This window comes from Aegilops tauschii, chromosome 3 (genome assembly GCF_002575655.3).
Source record: "Aegilops tauschii subsp. strangulata cultivar AL8/78 chromosome 3, Aet v6.0, whole genome shotgun sequence".
NCBI lineage: Eukaryota > Viridiplantae > Streptophyta > Magnoliopsida > Poales > Poaceae > Aegilops > Aegilops tauschii.
Window position 1 is genome coordinate 142294271 of NC_053037.3, and position 19588 is coordinate 142313858.

A 19588-nucleotide genomic window follows, 5' to 3' on the forward strand; every position below is an offset into this window, starting at 1 on the left:
GGGGCGAAGATGCCCTGATCCGTGGCTTTGCTGAACAAGGCTTGTAGTGGTTCCATGCAGAGGATGAAAAGCATGGGGGAAATCAGATCTCCTTGCCGTAGCCCACACGTATTGTAAATCGTCTCTCCTGGCACACCATTCACTGCAATCTTCGTCGTTGAGGTGGCAAGCAGTCCACAAATCCACTCGATCCATTTCCTCCCAAAGCCAAGCCGTGTCATTACTTCTAGGAGGAAGGGCCACTTCACCATATCAAAGGCCTTGGATATATCGAGTTTGAGTAGGACCGTTGGGTTTTTGAGCGCATGTAGTCTTCTTGCCGTGCACTGAACGAGCATGAAGTTGTCATGCAAAGTCCGGCCCCGCACAAAGGCACTTTGATGGTTACCCACCAAGAACGGCAGCTCGTCCGCAAGCCTTGTCGCCAGTATTTTGTCGAAGATCTTGATGGCCCCATGAACTAGACTGACTGGCCTGAAATCCTTAAGATCAACTGCACCCTCTTTCTTTGGTAAAAGAGTTACCACTGCCCGGTTTATGGCCGCCAAGCCTCGCATGTCTCCACGGAAAAACTGCTCCAAAGCACGCATGAAATCCACCTTGATGATCTGCCAACAAGTGGCGTAGAACCTCCCAGTGAAACCATCGGGGCCCGGTGCTTTGTCCAGCGGCATGGACTTGATGATTTTTCCACTTCTTCCGGCAAGAATGGCGTCTCCAAATTTGCCATGTCCCTGGATGGGAGGTTTAGCTGATCCAAGTCAATCGTATGTGTCCACTGATGGGGCGATCCAAAGGTGCTAGCATAGTGTGCGTCAACCACTCTCGCAATGTTGTCTTGGCCTGTGACGACCTCCTCATTATGCCGCAAAGTGAGGATGGCATTTTTGCGTTGCCTATGACATGCGTGCCGATGAAAGAACTTGGTGTTGTCGTCCCCCTCCTTGAGTTTGAGCATGCGGGATCACTGTCGGGCGATTGTTCTTTCCAGCGAGCTTAAACCTAGTAGCTTCCTCTTAAGCACTTTCTGTAGCCCATGCTCATGATCCGTAAGAATGCGGTTTTCCGCTGCCCCATCCAGTCTGAAAATGATCTCATGCGCGATGAGGATTTGCATCTTGATGTTTCCGATCCACCGCTCGCTCCACCGTTGCAACTTTTTGGCAGTGGCCCGGAGTTTACAGTCCAAAACTTTGAACGGATTTCCGGACGACGGGACCGAGTGCCAAGCCTCTGCCACAATGTCCAAAAACCCCTCAGCTTTCGGCCAGAATGCTTCGAACCGGAACCGCCTACCCATGTGGAACGCAGCATCCAAGTCGAGTAGGAGTGGGCAATGATCAGATATTGCAGATCCAAGCGCCATGAGCAGGCAGGAGTGGTGCAAGTCCTCCCATGATTTTGTAGTGAACACGTGGTCGATCTTCTCCATGGTTGGCAGCCTTCTTTCATTGCTCCACGTGTACCACCGCCCGAGCAAATACATCTCCTTTAGCTCAAGCCTGTTCAACCTTGCTCTGAATCGTGCGATCATCCGACAGTTGACTGCCTCATTGCTCTTATCTTCAGGATTTGTGAGTAGGTTGAAATCACCCACTATCGCCCACGGCCCAGCGTGTAGGTCTCTAACCTCCTCGAGCTCGGCTAGGAATTCCACCTTGGAGGCATCGCTTTGTGGCCCGTACACCCCTGTGAGCCACCACACCGGGGCCCCATGTGGTTGTACCAAGGCTGTCAGGGTGTTTGTAGTAGTGTGTGGGTTTGACAACTTGACAATCGTATGATCCCACACAATGAGGATGCCGCCCCGCGTGCCCACCGCTGGCAAGTAGTAGTAATTCTCAAATTTATTGCCAAGGCATTGCCTGATCAGGTCTAGGGATACATTCTCCACTTTTGTTTCTTGGAAGCACACAATGCTAGGGTTAGCCGACACGACAACTTGGAAGATGGCACTCCTCTGCGCCGGCGAGTTAAGTCCATGCACGTTCCACACCAACACCTTCGGCGGTTGTGTTGCCATAGACAAGGCCCACAGATCCGCACTTCCACCTCCGGTGCATCACTCCGCCTCGGCCACCTCCGCTGCCGGCAGGATGGAAGGGTCCCAACCAAACAGGGCAAGGATGGCTGCCACTTGGCCCTCCGTCAAAGGCCTGGAGAAGAGCTCTGCATAAGCCTCCAGTGACTCATAACTTATGACTTCCGCTTCATTGGCTTGGCACAATTTTCGGATTATCACTTGTTGTTGCTTGGAAGCCTTGGATCCCCCGGCCGGACCCCTAGCTAGGTGTGCGCTCCTGCGAGGCGTGATGCTAGGTATTGACCGTCTCTGCCTTGGCCTTCGTTTCGCTGGTGGTGGCATTCTGCTTTCGGGCTGTGGAAGAATAGGGGAGAGGGCGCGCCGAATGTCTGCACAAAGCAGGTCCAGTTGCGAGGCGTGTGGCTCGTTCACCGTTTCCTCCTGACCAGGCTGGGGCGCAGGATCCATCTGGGTTGGGTTGATGCGCGGGGAACCCGGCGAGAGACTTACGCAGACCCATTCCTGTGATTGCATGTGCACCCCCCCCCCCCCCCGCCTACGTGAGCAGTAACTCCCCGTTGCATGCTTTCCGGGGCCCGCCCGACCGAGCGAGCGGCGTGATTGGCGAGCCAAGGGAATCCCATGCAGCCTACCCACAATCTGTCTCCACGTGAGCCGGCGTATCAGCCTCCTCGGTCCCACCGCACTCTCTGTCCACTTGCGCCTGGTTGGCAAATTCGTTGGTCCCATCCTGACTGTTGTCCACTGGTGCCGGAGTTGTCTCCTCGCCCAGAGCAGGCACAGACGCCAGCCAATCACTGAAGCGGATCCTGTCGGCCCCACTTATCCCACTACCAACCCCGCCAGGAGCAGCGGACCGGTCCTCCCCTCGGTCAAAAAAGTGTCGCAGCTGGGCCACCGAGTGGGGGGCGCCAATCCCGAAGCCTCTGGACGCTCCTGCTGGCTAATCAGCTGTCGGGACGCGCAAGACGACGCGGGCGATGTCGGGATCACCTCTGGAAAAGCCTCGCTCTGCGCCAAGGCCAGCTGGCTGCCCCGCACAGAACTCTCCACGTGTCCCTCCACGTCCGGTCCAACGACCGAGCCACCATCCTCCGAAGCGCTGGGCCCTTTTCCTGCTGTGATGACAGCAACGCAGCTGGGCCCAGGGTCCACCCGCGCAAGGAGAGGCGGTCGGGGAGCATCCGTTTGAAAAACCCCGGCGACGGCCCTTGTCGCCGGCGGCGGCCGAGTCGAAGATGCACCGGCCGGGCCATGCGGGGCCGCAGCTGGACGACGGTGGCCACCGGACTCACCCCGCCTTGCAGCAACGCTCCGATCCACATCCCCATGCCGGGCCACATCCTGAATATCCTCATCATCATCCGCCGGCGAAGGCGGCGGCGACGGCTGCTTCAGCGATCCATCAGAGATCAGCACAGGGGCTTCTTCTTGCACGATGTCAATGGGGTACCAAAAGGCATCAACTCCTTCCTCCCTACGCCTTGGTTCTTCCAGCACAAGGATGCGACGCGGCGGGATGCGTGCCGGGTCGTCCGTGCGCAGCCAGACGCGAAAGCCCGCCATGTCGTCTCGCCTGACCGTACTCCGGCCACCTTGACCACCATGCCAAGGTCTCTCAGAACAGATTCCGCGGTGCGCATGCTCCAGGCATTGGCCGGGACGCCCACAAGCCGGAGCTGCACAAGGTACGGCATGACAATGCCCGTCGCCCGCTCCTGTCTGAGCCAGGGGCGCAGCGAAAGCGCGAAGCGAGGTGCGCCGGCGTGTCCTCTCGCCACCATCATGTCCCTGGTGGCCTTGGATTTGCAGAGCACGAGGAAGTCTTGCAGATGGAATGGCCGAATCGACATGTCTTCGGGGCCGAGGTTGAACTCCACATGCAAGGCGCGAGCAGCGTCCGCCAGATCCACCGGAGGCCGTGGCTCCGCCACAGTGACCACGACCGCCCGCGCGAGCTCTGCTTCGAGCATGTCAATGTCCTCTCCACGCCGCATGAAGCAGCAGTCCACCACCTGGTCCACACCATGGCGCGGCGAGACGGCCGGGTCGAACGGCACCGAGAAGCAAGGTCCTGCAACGCTCCCCACCGAGAGCTGGCTGGACGTGGCCCGGGCAGAAGGCGCACGCGCCACTTGCGCCCATGAGCGGTCGAAGCGGACGGCACCAGCTGGCGGGGGACCGGGCGGCGGGGGCACGGCGACGGGGCGAGGTGCAACCGCAGCCGATGGCGGCGCCGGAGGGCCAGCCGGCGGACCCGGGCGCAGGGCCGGAGGCGGACGGCGCTGGTCAAGCGAGGAGGAGCTGCGCGGGCGCACGCATCCACGCGCGATGTGTCCATCCCCACCGCACCTCAGGCACCGGGTCGGGTTAGTGCAGTCGGCGGAGATGTGTCGCGTGTCTCCACAGTTGTAGCAGCACCCATACAGGGCCGGTGGGATGCGCGACCGCGGCGGCGGCCTGGAGGAGGGCAGGACGGCAGGTCCCCTCCCAGGCGGAGAGCGGCGCGGCGGGGGACGGCGCGGGTCGCCCGCAGCGCACGGAGGGCTCGGGAGGCGGGGGCGTCGGCCAAGCTTCGACCTTGGCGGGACTGCCACCCAGATCCAGACGCCGGAGGGCTCGGCAGGCGGGGCGCGCCTCCCTAGATGATGGGCCCGAAGGCAGTGCCCGGCACGTCAGGAACGACGACGATGGACCGCAACGCCGGCCGCGGGGCCGGAGGAGGGGAAGGAGAGGCAGAGTTCGAAGAGGCCGCCGAAAGGGAAACGCGCGAGGCCATGGAGGCACCCCGGGGGAGAGGGGCCACCTGAGAGACGGAGGGTGGGCGCCGGGGCCGGAGTGGCCGCCGGCGCTGAGCGGGGAGGGTGGGCGCCGGGGCCGGAGTAGCCGTCGGCGCGGAGCGGAGGCTAGAGCGGGGAGGGTAAGCGGGGCAAAGATTCCGTTCTTTTTTTTACAATCCTAGCTGTTTAGGCCCTAACTAGTTGGATTGTAAAAAATAATATGGATTCAAGATTCTTGAGAGAATATGAGGGGAGATCCAATTCTCAAAATTCTGGAGCAATCGGCCGAAAGAACTGGGCCTGAGCCAGGCATCAGGTTCGGGAAGTCAAGAATTCACCGGAACAAGGACCTGGACGAGAGCTTCTCTTTTTTTCTTTTGGACCCCGAAACCATAGAACAATTGGCTGAGCGTATTCATGCGCTTGATCCAGGCACTTCTTCATACTGCATCCTTCTCTCTAATGTTTATTCTGCAGCTAGAAGCTGGGGGAGTGCGTGAATGATCAGGAGACAGATTAAGGAGAAGGGGCTGAAGAGGAGGCTCACTGGCTGCAGCTGGGTTGAGGTCCAGGACAAGGCCCATCCACGTCTTGTTCTATGGAGACTCTAGACATCCTGAGTGATGAAATTTACAAGATCCTCGAAGCTCGCCTGGAGTTATACTAATGATGATGAACATTGCCTTCTATGATTGTGGAAACGCGTGTGAAGGACCGGTGCTTCTTTGGTGACTGGTGGAATGTTTACAGGACAGCCAGACCGACCGACGGAGTTAGTAAGAATTTCGTGTTCATCAGGTTAAACAATAAGAAATTAAGAATGATATGGGTGGACTTGAACTTGCAGGATAGCAAGAGACCAGGACACCAGGACTAACAGCAAACGGGAACTGCAGCGCGGCCGGATATTAGAAGAAAGATGGCCTCATAAGGGATGAACAAAGATGATGGCCAGATGAATGAATTATCTTTCAACCAGAGGATGATGTTGCAATCATGGAAGAACTGTAACTCGAAGTTTCCAGGGTGATGATTGGTTTCAAGCTGCCACAGAATTATTTTTATTTTTATTTTATTTTTTGTCTAGCTGTTGAAGAACTGTTGGACCGGAGAACAAGAAATTTTCTCAGCAAACTGGCATCAGGAGTTAATGTGGATAAGAAAATCGTTCAAACCAGAACTCATTTGCCGAGTAGGACATTAAGCTACTGGGGATACACTGATCAAGCTATTCTCCATACTCTGAAATAGACATTTCGGATATTGGTTAGACTGTACAGAATTACTAGCGTACTGCTGGCGTTTTGAGTTCTTAGAATCAGTGGATGACTTGTCTAAATTTTGCCCCTAGAAACAAAAGGCAGTATAAAGTTACAAAATCTGGCCAAATAAAACACTTTCAGCCGTACAACACCATCTGTAGTTTGTAAATCTCCCGACTTCAGTTGGCAGCTAATCATCTCATCGAAAGAATTTCTACAGAACAAGCGTAATACAGCATGTTGATAGAATTAGACCAAGACCAACGTCATCAGTTTACCCAAACATGGATGTTTGTTTCAACGAGATCATCCAAGTCAGAAGCAGAAGGTTCAGGACAGAAATTGCTCAGAGTTATTAATCCACCGGCCCACTCAAGGATTTGAACAAAGAAAAGGCTACAAAAAAGTAATTTTCTAACTCATGCATGCGAAATGTACTTTTTATGGTTCCGCACTAATTAAGCAATACACTAAAAGCATGGTATTCTTCCCAAAAAAACATCAAAACTACAAGGAGCACAAGAACCTACCGTTACAACAATGGCGGTTTAGCTTGTGCTTTTCTTGCATTGCTAAGTCAGAAATCTCAGCCTGCTGTCTCGACCTACAACTTCTATCAACAGAATGGAAGGTTTCAGGGGCTGCCTGCTGCTTGGATGCCACCAGCAGAGTAACCAACCTCTACTGCACCGACTCCCCTCAACCGACTCTACACTGAGCTCATGGCGCGAGACATTGCAGCGATCACTTTCTCTCTCGTTTGCTGTTCGGAGCCAGGGCACTTGATGATGAAGGAATGCACTACCGTTCCATTGTTGCCTGTGAGTTTCGACTCCCCTACCCGGACGTCCGCCTCTTCAAACGCTTCAAAGACCTTCTTTACCGGATGGTTCTCCAATGGAGACATAACTCGAACCAGAACCTCGTCTTGCACCACCTGGATGTCAACCTCTGGTCTAGGGGCTCGCTCCCTAGGATCAACCATACCAGACTCAAGAAATCGTTCTCTCTCCGTCTCCATATCTTTGAGCTTCTTTTGAAGGTCAGTGATGTATGCTATTGCATCGCCCAACAGAGAGGCCTTGTCCATTTTCGAGATGTTGGGCACAACGGCTCTCAAAGCATAGAACCGCTGGTTGAGCTTCTCCCTCCTTTGACGCTCAGCCTCAACATGATTCAGCGGCTCCTCTCTCCCATTCGCAGGCTTTCTTCCCCTCTTCCTTGGCCGTCGGTCCTCTATGACAGGTGTTGTCCCTTCCTCTTTACACAAGCCATTCACCTCTGAACTATCTCCATCAAGAACAGCTGCTCTTGTAACCAGAACACCAGACTTGGAACTGGTCCCTGCACTAAAATCTATTTGCCTAGGCGCCTGTGGCTGCAGCTGTTGCTGGTTGACCATCTGCAGTGGCTTCACTAGCTGTGGTGGTTTCTGAAGAAGTGGTAGTTTCTGGAGCTGAGGTGCTTTCTGTAGCTGAAACTGTGTTGTAGTGGAGCTGTCTGTGGCTCTATTGTTGCCGTGTGTAGCTTCATTACTCACTATCAGTATACCATTGCCAAACTTCTGCTGGTGAGAATTCAGGCCCCGGGCCTGACTCCAAGTGAAACTCTGCAATCCTTTCTGGACATTGGGAAGCACTGAGCTCCCTCCACCAGCAGTCCTCTGTTCCCATGACCTTTCATCTACTTTCGATACCCCAATCACTGGCCCTGCTGAAGACCGACCAAGGTTCAAATCCTTGCCAAAAATCTTTGCCAGACCTGGTGACCTCTCAATGTGACCATTTCCTTCACGACTCGGAATTATATCCTTATTGCCACCTGTCCCCGCAAAGACAGACTTTATGGTCTGGAGAGTGTCAGAACTCTCAGCCACCTGCTGCATCGAACCCAGCTCAAGCACACCAGTCTCAAATGGCACTAACAGGATAGTTCTAAATCCTGCTGTGCTTGCAAGGTATCCCCGGTAACAGTAATTGGCTGGGAATACATTGCGCTCAGAATTGGGAACCCAGAGAGGGAGGCCAGCTGCAAAAACTTGACCAGGAGCACCGGCACGACGCGGAAACGCGAAGTACATAGATGCTAGGAAGAACATTTCTGTATCTGTCACCTGACCAATAGTGGGAGCATAATCCTCCTCATCAGCAGCACCAAATGCTCTGTGCAACCGCTGCAGTACACGCTTCCGCATCCGCTGTTTGGCATCATCATTGCCTGCAGAAGCAGCAGCTGCCAACTCAGCATCATTGGGTTCACGGCAAGAGCCATCACCCCACCCAAGGACAAGATCACCAGACTTTGTGCGTGAAAGCTGCCAGAAGATGGCGTAGTTCCAACCAGCACCAGGATGCTCTGATTCAATAAGCTCCTGCAGTTTATTTTGCAAGTCCACAGGTGACGATGCAGCAACAAGACCCTCAGATATGGTACCGCCCCCTTTTGTCAAGTATGCAAATGCATCTCTACCTAGCACAGTGGTGCTGAGGTCTCGGTCCTCCTCAGTCCATGCTCCACCATTTCCTCCATTGGCACCGTCCTCCTCAACCTCCATCTTCATCACCATAAGACCTACTCAAAAAAGTATAGGTCAGGTCAAAAGGCACTAAATACATAAATGTTTTGCTGCGTCTATTGGCTACCAAACTCATCAGGGTGAAGTCTATTTAGATTACAGGGCAATAAAATTTTACCACACTTATGGCTACAGGGATGAACTTAAAACAAAACAGAACTAAGCTCTGAACCACCATTCCAGGTAAACACACAGTGACATGCATCCCAAACTGTAAGCAAAAATTCGTAAAGACCTGGTAGTTGGTACTTAGTGGCGGTATCCTTCTGATTCACCGCTTACCAAATTAACCAGCCACTTTTGACAGACATGTGTATTTATGACAGATCAGTCTTAACTTATCAGGGAGTGAGGGAGACGCTCTACATCATCAATACTAATAGGAAACTAAGACAGTGTGTAATAAATACACATGTAAATGAGGCAAAGCATGGAATCATGTGACAGAAAACGTTTATCATGTGAGAAACAAATTACTAGTACTACCTGTATAACTTGGCATTCCTATGGCATGGCATCCGATTATTTTAGTTGCCCGAGTACGCACGACTGAATTCTAATCCGAAATCGTGCCTAACGACAAGCTGTGGACATCGTGTGCACAAGGACATAGCCATATGCTCGCACCGATCGCAGACACTAGATTCCAGCCTAAACAAACAGGCCTTCTTCTCGGCCACGGCACGGCAAATCACCTCACCTTTCCGCCTAACTCAGCTCATCCGCGGGACGCGACGGGCCATGAAATCGCAATCACTCCAACATTTCACGACGCGCCAGGGCAGTACGGGGGGGAGCTACTACTGTTAGTGAGGGAATTCGGGAGCAGGGCGGGCGGGGGAATCTCACCGGACCGGGGATCCCGAGCCCGAATCGGCAGAGGGGAAGCGAAATCCAGCGCGGGCAGGCCGGCAACACCTAGACCCGACCTCTGCCGCCGAAGCCGCGACGGCGAGAAGCCCGGATCTTCCCGCGCGCGGACCCGAGCTCCGAGGGGGGGGGGGGGGGGGGGGGCTCCGCTCGCTCGCCCTCTCCTTCCTCGCGGAGAGGATGGGGCCCGCGGGTCTCGGGGCGCGGGGCGCGGCGCGGCGTGCGCGTAGGGGAGGGAGGGAGGGAGGGAGGGAAGGCGGGTGGTGGGATTCGACGGTGGTGGTGTGTATGTAGTTTTCTCTGGTGCGCGAGGGGATTTCGGGGGAGGGGAGGCGACCCGCTGCTGCTGCTGCGGCTTGGGATTGTGGGGGTGGACGAGGGCTGCCTCCTTTCCTTTTCTACTGGGATCTCGAGCCGAGCCCAGTGTGCTGAGTTCGCTTTTGCGTGTGTGCTCGCGTCGCTCGGCTCGAGTGTAGCCGACGGACGGGTTTATGCGCGCTTTCGTTCTGTTTATTTTTTAACACGAGAGAATTAATTATAATGATTAGCGAAATAATTATGTTCTGTTATCATTTACTATATAAACCGATCGTACTAAGCTATCCTCAGTGGATCAAACATTCTTTTTATAGAACCTTCACCAGCATGATGGGTTTTTCTTGGCAAAAAAGGCATGTATTAAGTAGCACATGCTTCCTTATAGAAATTAAAAAGTATATCTGGGGCGTTGAAATATTCTTCCTCCCACATCCGCCGGCGACGTGCCATGAGCAAAGCTTGTTGTCGCCTATAAAGTAGCTTGTATAGGCGGTGGTCTGGGTGCAGGGCGGCGGCCCTCGCGGTGGGAGGCGCGATGGTCGTGGGCGGATCGCGCGGCTCTGCTGCGGGCGGGCTGACGAAGGGTGAGCGCTGGGGTACATCACTTTCCCAGTCCTTGTACTGGCTGGCGGCGGTAGTGTCCGCGGACGTCGTTTCCTTCCTGGAGGCTCCATCGTAGTGTCCCCGCTCCTTTTGTGGTGCTCCGGGTGAAAACTTGATCTGCGAGATCGGGCGATGGGGTCTATCCATGGTCATGCCCTTCTTGGAGGCTTCGTCTTGGAGCCATCGCACTTCGTTATCCGTCTCACCTCTCTTTGGTGGATTGCTCATGGTGGTCGTCTCGTCAGCTCCAAGCGGTTCTTCTTCGTGCATCTGTAGTTTGCTTAATAGTCGTTTTGGATGGTGTGGCGGTGCCCGACACCTTTGCATCTTGCCTTGGGTATGTGTGTTGTGTACTGTACCGGAGTGTGTTTGTATCGATATTGCTTGGTGGTCGATGCTTTATATATAAATCAGGGTGGAAGCCTTTTTCGATGAAGACCTTGATGTAGACCAAAAGACGCCCACATTTACGATCTACTCCCTCCATTCGAAAATAATCAAAGTTCTAGTTTTATCATAAGTCAAACTTTTTAACGTTTGACCAAGTGGATAGAAAAATCTGCTGAGATTTACAATATCAAAATATATGTCGAACAAAATGAATCTAATGAAGTATTGATGTTTATAATGTTGTTATGTTTTTATATAAGCTTGATCAAACTTAGTGAAGTTTGACTTAGGACAAAACTATAATTTCAAATATTTCAGAAGGGGGGAGTAAGCAAATCTTCATTTCGAAAAAAAGAAACTGCTAGAGAGGCCGGTAGAATGCCACAGGTCAGGTAGACGGAGTTGGGGAACACAAATCTCACACGATCTTCAACAAGGTCTAGACTGACCAACCATCGTCAGTCAGAACTGGAGGTGAGGGACTAATACACATAACCACGTTGTCTGCTCCACAAGGCAATGTCGCCGAAGCAAACCTACAGAAGAAAAAAATTAGACTTGAAAGAACATATATGGTGACACTGAAGGAAATATGCCCTAGAGGCAATAATAAAGTATTATATATATTTCCTTATATCATGATAAATGTTTATTATTCATGCTAGAATTGTATTAACCGGAAACATAATACATGTGTGAATACATAGACAAACAAAGTGTCACTAGTATGCCTCTACTTGACTAGTTCGTTAATCAAAGATGGTTATGTTTCCTAGCCATAGACATGAGTTGTCATTTGATTAACGGGATCACCTCATTAGGAGAATGACGTGATTGACATGACCCATTACATTAGCTTAGCACCCGATCGTTTAGTATGTTGCTATTGCTTTCTTCATGACTTATACATGTTCCTATGACTATGAGATTATGCAACTCCCGTTTACCGGAGGAACACTTTGTGTGCTACCAAACGTCACAACGTAACTGGGTGATTATAAAGGTGCTCTACAGGTGTCTCCAAAGGTACTTGTTGGGTTGGCGTATTTCGAGATTAGGATTTGTCACTCCGATTGTCGGAGAGGTATCTCAGGGCCCACTCGGTAATGCACATCACTATAAGCCTTGCAAGCATTGTAACTAATGAGTTAGTTGCGGGATGATGTATTACGGAACGAGTAAAGAGACTTGCCGGTAACGAGATTGAACTAGGTATCGAGATACCGACGATCGAATCTCGGGCAAGTAACATACCGATGACAAAGGGAACAACGTATGTTGTTATGCGGTCTGACCGATAAAGATCTTCGTAGAATATGTAGGAGCCAATATGGGCATCCAGGTCCCGCTATTGGTTATTGACCGGAGAGGTGTCTCGGTCATGTCTACATAGTTCTCGAACCCAAAGGGTCCGCACGCTTAAAGTTACGATGACAGTTTTATTATGAGTTTATATGATTTGATGTACCAAAGGTTATTCGGAGTCCCGGATGTGATCACGGACATGACGAGGAGTCTAGAAATGGTCGAGACGTAAAGATTGATATATTGGACGACTATATTCGGACACCGGAAGTGTTCCGGAGAAGTTTCGGATTAAACCGGAGTGCCGGAGGGTTACCGGAACCCCCCGGGGAAGTATTGGGCCTTAGTGGGCCTTGAGGGGAGAGAGAGGGCAGCAGCCAGGAGGTGGTGCGCTCCCTCCCAGAGGAGTCCTAGTTGGACTAGGAGAGGGGGGCGCAGCCCCCTTTCCCTCTCCCTCTCCCTCTCTTTCCTTCCCCCCTTCTTTTCCTAGTAGGACTAGGAAAGGGGAGTCCTACTCCTACTAGGAGGAGGACTCCCCCCCTCTCCTTGGTGCGCCCCATAGGCAGCCGGCCTCCCCCTTGCTCCTTTATATACGGGGGCAGGGGAGCACCTAAGAATACACTTGACATACGATATTTTAGCCGTGTGCGGTGCCCCCCTCCACCAGATTACACCTCGATAATACCGTCGCGAAGCTTAGGCGAAGCCCTGCGTCGGTGGAACATCATCATCGTCACCACGCCGTCGTGCTGACGAAACTCTCCCTCAACACTCGGCTGGATCGGAGTTCGAGGGACGTCATCGAGCTGAACGTGTGTAGAACTTCGGAGGTGCCGTGCGTTCGGTACTTGATCGGTCGGATCGTGAAGACGTTCGACTACATCAACCGCGTTGTGATAACGCTTCCGCTATCGGTCTACGAGGGTACGTGGACAACACTCTCCCCTCTCGTTGCTATGCATCACCATGATCTTGCGTGTGCGTAGGAAAAATTTTGAAATTACTACGTTACCCAACAGTGGTATCAGAGCCTGGTTTTATGCGTTGATGCTATGCACGAGTAGAACACAAGTGAGTTGTGGGCGATATAAGTCATACTGCTTACCAGCATGTCATACTTTGGTTCAGCGGTATTGTGAGATGAAGCGGCCCGGACCGACATTACGCGTACGCTTACGCGAGACTGGTTTCACCGTTCGGAGCACTCGTTGCTTAAAGGTGACTGGCGGGTGTCTGTCTCTCTCACTTTAGTTGAACCGAGTGTGGCTACGCCCGGTCCTTGCGAAGGTTAAAACAGCACCAACTTGACAAACTATCGTTGTGGTTTTGATGCGTAGGTAAGAACAGTTCTTGCTAAGCCCGTAGCAGCCACGTAAAACTTGCAACAACAAAGTAGAGGACGTCTAACTTGTTTTTGCAGGGCATACTGTGATGTGATATGGTCAAGACATGATGTGATATAATGTGTTGTATGAGATGATCATGTTTTGTAACCGAGTTATCGGCAACTGGCAGGAGCCATATGGTTGTCGCTTTATTGTATGAGATGCAATCGCCATGTAATAGTTTTACTTTATCACTAAGCGGTAGCGATAGTCGTAAAAGCAATAAGTTGGCGAGACGACAATGATGCTATGATGGAGATCAAGGTGTCGCGCCGGTGACGATGGTGATCATGACGGTGCTTCGGAGATGGAGATCACAAGCACGGTGCTTCGGAGATGGAGATCACAAGCACAAGATGATGATGGCCATATCATATCACTTATATTGATTGCATGTGATGTTAATCCTTTATGCATCTTATCTTGCTTTGTTTGACGGTAGCATTATAAGATGATCTCTCACTAAAATTTCAAGATAAAAGTGTTCTCCCTGAGTATGCACCGTTGCAAAAGTTCTTCGTGCTGAGACACCACGTGTTAATCGGGTGTGATAGGCTCTACGTTCAAATACAATGGGTGCAAAACAGTTGCACACGCGGAGTACTCAGGTTAAACTTGACGAGCCTAGCATATGTACAGATATGGCCTCGGAACACAGAGACCGAAAGGTCGAGCGTGAATCATATAGTAGATATGATCAACATAGTGATGTTCACCATTGAAACTACTCCATCTCACGTGTTAATCGGTCATGGTTTAGTTGCTTTGGATCACGTAATCACTTAGATGATTAGAGAGATGTCTATCTAAGTGGGAGTTCTTAAGTAATATGATTAATTAAACTTAAATTTATCATGAACTTAGTACCTGATAGTATCTTGCTTGTCTATGTTAATTGTAGATATATGGCCCGTGCTGTTGTTCCGTTGAATTTTAATGCGTTCCTTGAGAAAGCTAAGTTGAAAGATGATGGTAGCAATTACACGGACTGGGTCCGTAACTTGAGGATTATCCTCATTGCTGCACAGAAGAATTACGTCCTGGAAGCACCGCTAGGTGCCAGGCCTCCTGCAAGAGCTACACCAGAAGTTATGAACGTCTGGCAAAGCAAAGCTGATGACTACTCAATAGTTCAGTGTGCCATGCTTTACGGCTTAGAACCGGGACTTCAACGACGTTTTGAACGTCATGGAGCATATGAGATGTTCCAGGAGTTGAAGTTAATATTTCAAGCAAATGCCCAGATTGAGAGATATGAAGTCTCCAATAAGTTCTATAGCTGCAAGATGGAAGAGAATAGTTCTGTCAGTGAGCATATACTCAGAATGTCTGGGTATAATAATCACTTGATTCAACTGGGAGTTCAATTTCCGGATGATTGCGTCATTGACAGAATTCTTCAATCACTGCCACCAAGCTACAAGAGCTTCGTGATGAACTATAACATGCAAGGGATGGATAAGACGATTCCCGAGCTCTTCGCAATGCTAAAGGCAGCGGAGGTAGAAATCAAAAAGGAGCATCAAGTGTTGATGGTCAGTAAAACCACTAGTTTCAAGAAAAAGGGCAAAGGGAAGAAGAAAGGGAACTTCAAGAAGAATAGCAAGCAAGTTGCTGTTCAGGAGAAGAAATCCAAGTCTGGACCTAAGCCTGAAACTGAGTGCTTCTACTGTAAGCAGACTGGCCACTGGAAGCGGAACTGCCCCAAGTATTTGGCGGATAAGAAGGATGGCAAGGTTAACAAAGGTATATGTGATATACATGTTATTGATGTGTACCTTACTAATACTCGCAGTAGCACCTGGGTATTTGATACTGGTTCTGTTGCTAATATTTGCAACTCAAAACAGGGGCTACGGATTAAGCGAAGTTTAGCTAAGGACGAGGTGGCGATGCGCGTGGGAAATGGTTCCAAAGTCGATGTGATCGCCGTCGGCACGCTACCTCTACATCTACCTTCGGGATTAGTTTTAGACCTAAATAATTGTTATTTGGTGCCAGCGTTGAGCATGAACATTATATCTGGATCTTGTTTAATGCGAGACGGTTATTCATTTAAATCAGAGAATAATGGTTGTTCTATTTATATGAATAATATCTTTTATGGTCATGCACCCTTGAAGAGTGGTCTATTTTTAGTGAATCTCGATAGTAGTGATACACATATTCATAATATTGAAGCCAAAAGATGCAGAGTTAATAATGACAGTGCAACTTATTTGTGGCACTGCCGTTTGGGTCATATCGGTGTAAAGCGCATGAAGAAACTCCATACTGATGGAATTTTGGAATCACTTGATTTTGAATCAGTTGGTACTTGCGAACCGTGCCTTATGGGCAAGATGACCAAAACACCGTTCTCCGGAACTATGGAGAGAGCAACAGATTTGTTGGAAATCATACATACAGATGTATGTGGTCCGATGAATATTGAAGCTCGTGGCGGATATCGTTATTTTCTCACCTTCACAGATGATTTGGGCAGATATGGGTATATCTACTTAATGAAACATAAGTCTGAAACATTTGAAAAGTTCAAAGAATTTCAGAGTGAAGTTGAAAATCATCGTAACAAGAAAATAAAATTCCTACGATCTGATCGTGGAGGAGAATATTTGAGTTACGAGTTTGGTCTACATTTGAAACAATGCGGAATAGTTTCGCAACTCACGCCACCCGGAACACCACAGCGTAATGGTGTGTCTGAACGTCGTAATCGCACTTTACTAGATATGGTGCGATCTATGATGTCTCTTACTGATTTACCGCTATCGTTTTGGGGTTATGCTTTAGAGACGGCTGCATTCACTCTAAATAGGACACCATCGAAATCCGTTGAGACGACGCCTTTTGAACTATGGTTTGGCAAGAAACCAAAGTTGTCGTATCTTAAAGTTTGGGGTTGCGATGCTTATGTGAAGAAACTTCAACCTGATAAGCTCGAGCCTAAATCGGAGAAATGTGTCTTCATAGGATACCCAAAGAAGACCGTTGGGTACACCTTCTATCACAGATCCGAAGGCAAGATATTTGTTGCTAGAAATGGATCCTTTCTGGAGAAGGAGTTTCTCTCGAAAGATGTGAGTGGGAGGAAAGTAGAACTTGATGAGGTAACTGTACCTGCTCCCTTATTGGAAAGTAGATCATCGCAGAGATCAGTTTCTGCGATACCTACACCAAGTAGTGAGGAAGTTAATGATAATGATCATGAAACTTCAGATCAAGTTATTACTGAACTTCGTAGGTCAACTAGATCAAGATCCGCACCAGAGTGGTACGGTAATCCTGTTCTGGAGGTCATGTTACTAGACCATGGCGAACCTACGAACTATGAAGAAGCGATGGTGAGCCCAGATTCCGAAAAATGGCTTGAAGCCATGAAATCCGAGATGGGGTCCATGTATGAGAACAAAGTATGGACTTTGGTTGACTTGCCCGATGGTCGGCAAGCCATTGAAAATAAATGGATCTTCAAGAAAAAGACTGACGCTGATGGTAATGTTACTATCTATAAAGCTCGACTTGTTGCGAAAGGTTTTCGACAAGTTCAAGGAATTGACTACGATGAGACCTTCTCACCCGTAGCGATGCTTAAGTCTGTCCGAATCATGTTAGCAATTGCCGCATTTTATGATTATGAAATTTGGCAAATGGATGTCAAAACTGCGTTCCTGAATGGATTTCTGGAAGAAGAGTTGTATATGATACAACCGGAAGGTTTTGTCGATCCAAAGGGAGCTAACAAAGTGTGCAAGCTCCAGCGATCCATTTATGGACTGGTGCAAGCCTCTCGGAGTTGGAATAAACGCTTTGATAGTGTGATCAAAGCATTTGGTTTTATACAGACTTTTGGAGAAGCCTGTATTTACAAGAAAGTGAGTGGGAGCTCGATAGCATTTCTGATATTATATGTGGATGACATATTACTGATTGGAAATGATATTGAATTTCTGGATAGCATAAAGGGATACTTGAATAAGAGTTTTTCAATGAAAGACCTCGGTGAAGCTGCATATATATTAGGCATTAAGATCTATAGAGATAGATCAAGGCGCTTAATTGGACTTTCACAAAGCACATACCTTGACAAAGTTTTGAAGAAGTTCAAAATAGATCAAGGTTCTTGCCTGTACTACAAGGTGTGAGATTGAGTAAGACTCAATGCCCGACCACTGCAGAAGATAGAGAGAAGATGAAAGATGTTCCCTATGCTTCAGCCATAGGCTCTATCATGTATGCAATGCTGTGTACCAGACCTGATGTGTCCCTGGCTATAAGTTTAGCAGGGAGGTACCAAAGTAATCCAGGAGTGGATCACTGGACAGCGGTCAAGAACATCCTGAAATACCTGAAAAGGACTAAGGATATGTTTCTCGTATATGGAGGTGACAAAGAGCTCATCGTAAATGGTTACGTTGATGCAAGCTTTGACACTGATCTGGACGATTCGAAATCGCAAACCGGATACGTATTTACATTGAACGGTGGAGCTGTCAGTTGGTGCAGTTCCAAGCAAAGTATCGTGGCGGGATCTACGTGTGAAGCGGAATACATAGCTGCTTCGGAAGCAGCGAATGAAGGAGTCTGGATGAAGGAGTTCATAACCGATCTAGGTGTCGTACCTAGTACATCGGGACCAATGAAAATCTTTTGTGATAATACTGGTGCAATTGCCTTAGCAAAGGAATCCAGATTTCACAAGAGAACCAAGCACATCAGAAGACGCTTCAATTCCATCCGGGATTTAGTCCAGGTGGGAGACATAGAAATTTGCAAGATACATACGGATCTGAATGTAGCAGATCCGTTGACTAAGCCTCTTCCACGAGCAAAACATGATCAGCACCAAGACTCCATGGGTGTAAGAATCATTACTATGTAATCTAGATTATTGACTCTAGTGCAAGTGGGAGACTGAAGGAAATATGCCCTAGAGGCAATAATAAAGTATTATATATTTCCTTATATCATGATAAATGTTTATTATTCATGCTAGAATTGTATTAACCGGAAACATAATACATGTGTGAATACATAGACAAACAAAGTGTCACTAGTATGCCTCTACTTGACTAGTTCGTTAATCAAAGATGGTTATGTTTCCTAGCCATAGACATGAGTTGTCATTTGATTAACGGGATCACCTCATTAGGAGAATGACGTGATTGACATGACCCATTACATTAGCTTAGCACCCGATCGTTTAGTATGTTGCTATTGCTTTCTTCATGACTTATACATGTTCCTATGACTATGAGATTATGCAACTCCCGTTTACCGGAGGAACACTTTATGTGCTACCAAACGTCACAACGTAACTGGGTGATTATAAAGGTGCTCTACAGGTGTCTCCAAAGGTACTTGTTGGGTTGGCGTATTTCGAGATTAGGATTTGTCACTCCGATTGTCGGAGAGGTATCTCAGGGCCCACTCGGTAATGCACGTCACTATAAGCCTTGCAAGCATTGTGACTAATGAGTTAGTTGCGGGATGATGTATTACGGAACGAGTAAAGAGACTTGCCGGTAACGAGATTGAACTAGGTATCGAGATACCGACGATCGAATCTCGGGCAAGTAACATACCGATGACAAAGGGAACAACGTATGTTGTTATGCGGTCTGACCGATAAAGATCTTCGTAGAATATGTAGGAGCCAATACGGGCATCCAGGTCCCGCTATTGGTTATTGACCGGAGAGGTGTCTCGGTCATGTCTACATAGTTCTCGAACCCAAAGGGTCCGCACGCTTAAAGTTATGATGACAGTTTTATTATGAGTTTATATGATTTGATGTACCGAAGGTTGTTCGGAGTCCCGGATGTGATCACGGACATGACGAGGAGTCTCGAAATGGTCGAGACGTAAAGATTGATATATTGGACGACTATATTCGGACACCGGAAGTGTTCCGGAGAAGTTTCGGATTAAACCGGAGTGCCGGAGGGTTACCGGAACCCCCCGGGGAAGTATTGGGCCTTAGTGGGCCTTGAGGGGAGAGAGAGGGCAGCAGCCAGGAGGTGGTGCGCCCCCTCCCAGAGGAGTCCTAGTTGGAC

At 49.5% G+C, this 19588-nt stretch overlaps 2 protein-coding genes across 3 annotated transcripts; both read right to left on the reverse strand.

Moving 5' to 3' along the window:
• Positions 1-964: 964 nt before the first annotated feature.
• On the reverse strand, positions 965-2023 carry LOC141042781 (uncharacterized). The gene has a single exon (XM_073511676.1). It carries the CDS (start codon positions 2021-2023, stop codon positions 965-967), a length of 1059 nt encoding a protein of 352 aa, XP_073367777.1.
• A 4460-nt stretch (positions 2024-6483) lies between these two features.
• LOC109739535 (transcription factor MTB1) lies at positions 6484-9897 on the reverse strand. Of its 2 annotated transcripts, none has more exons than XM_020298617.4 (2): positions 9362-9897; positions 6484-8657 (listed from the first exon to the last, which is right to left on the reverse strand). In XM_020298617.4, exon 2 carries the CDS (start codon positions 8650-8652, stop codon positions 6796-6798), a length of 1857 nt encoding a protein of 618 aa, XP_020154206.1. In that variant the 5' UTR covers positions 8653-8657; positions 9362-9897; the 3' UTR covers positions 6484-6795. The 2 variants fall into 2 exon arrangements, with proteins under 2 accessions (XP_020154206.1, XP_020154207.1); XM_020298618.4 differs by having other exon boundaries at positions 9511-9892.
• Between the last annotated feature and the right edge of the window lie 9691 nt (positions 9898-19588).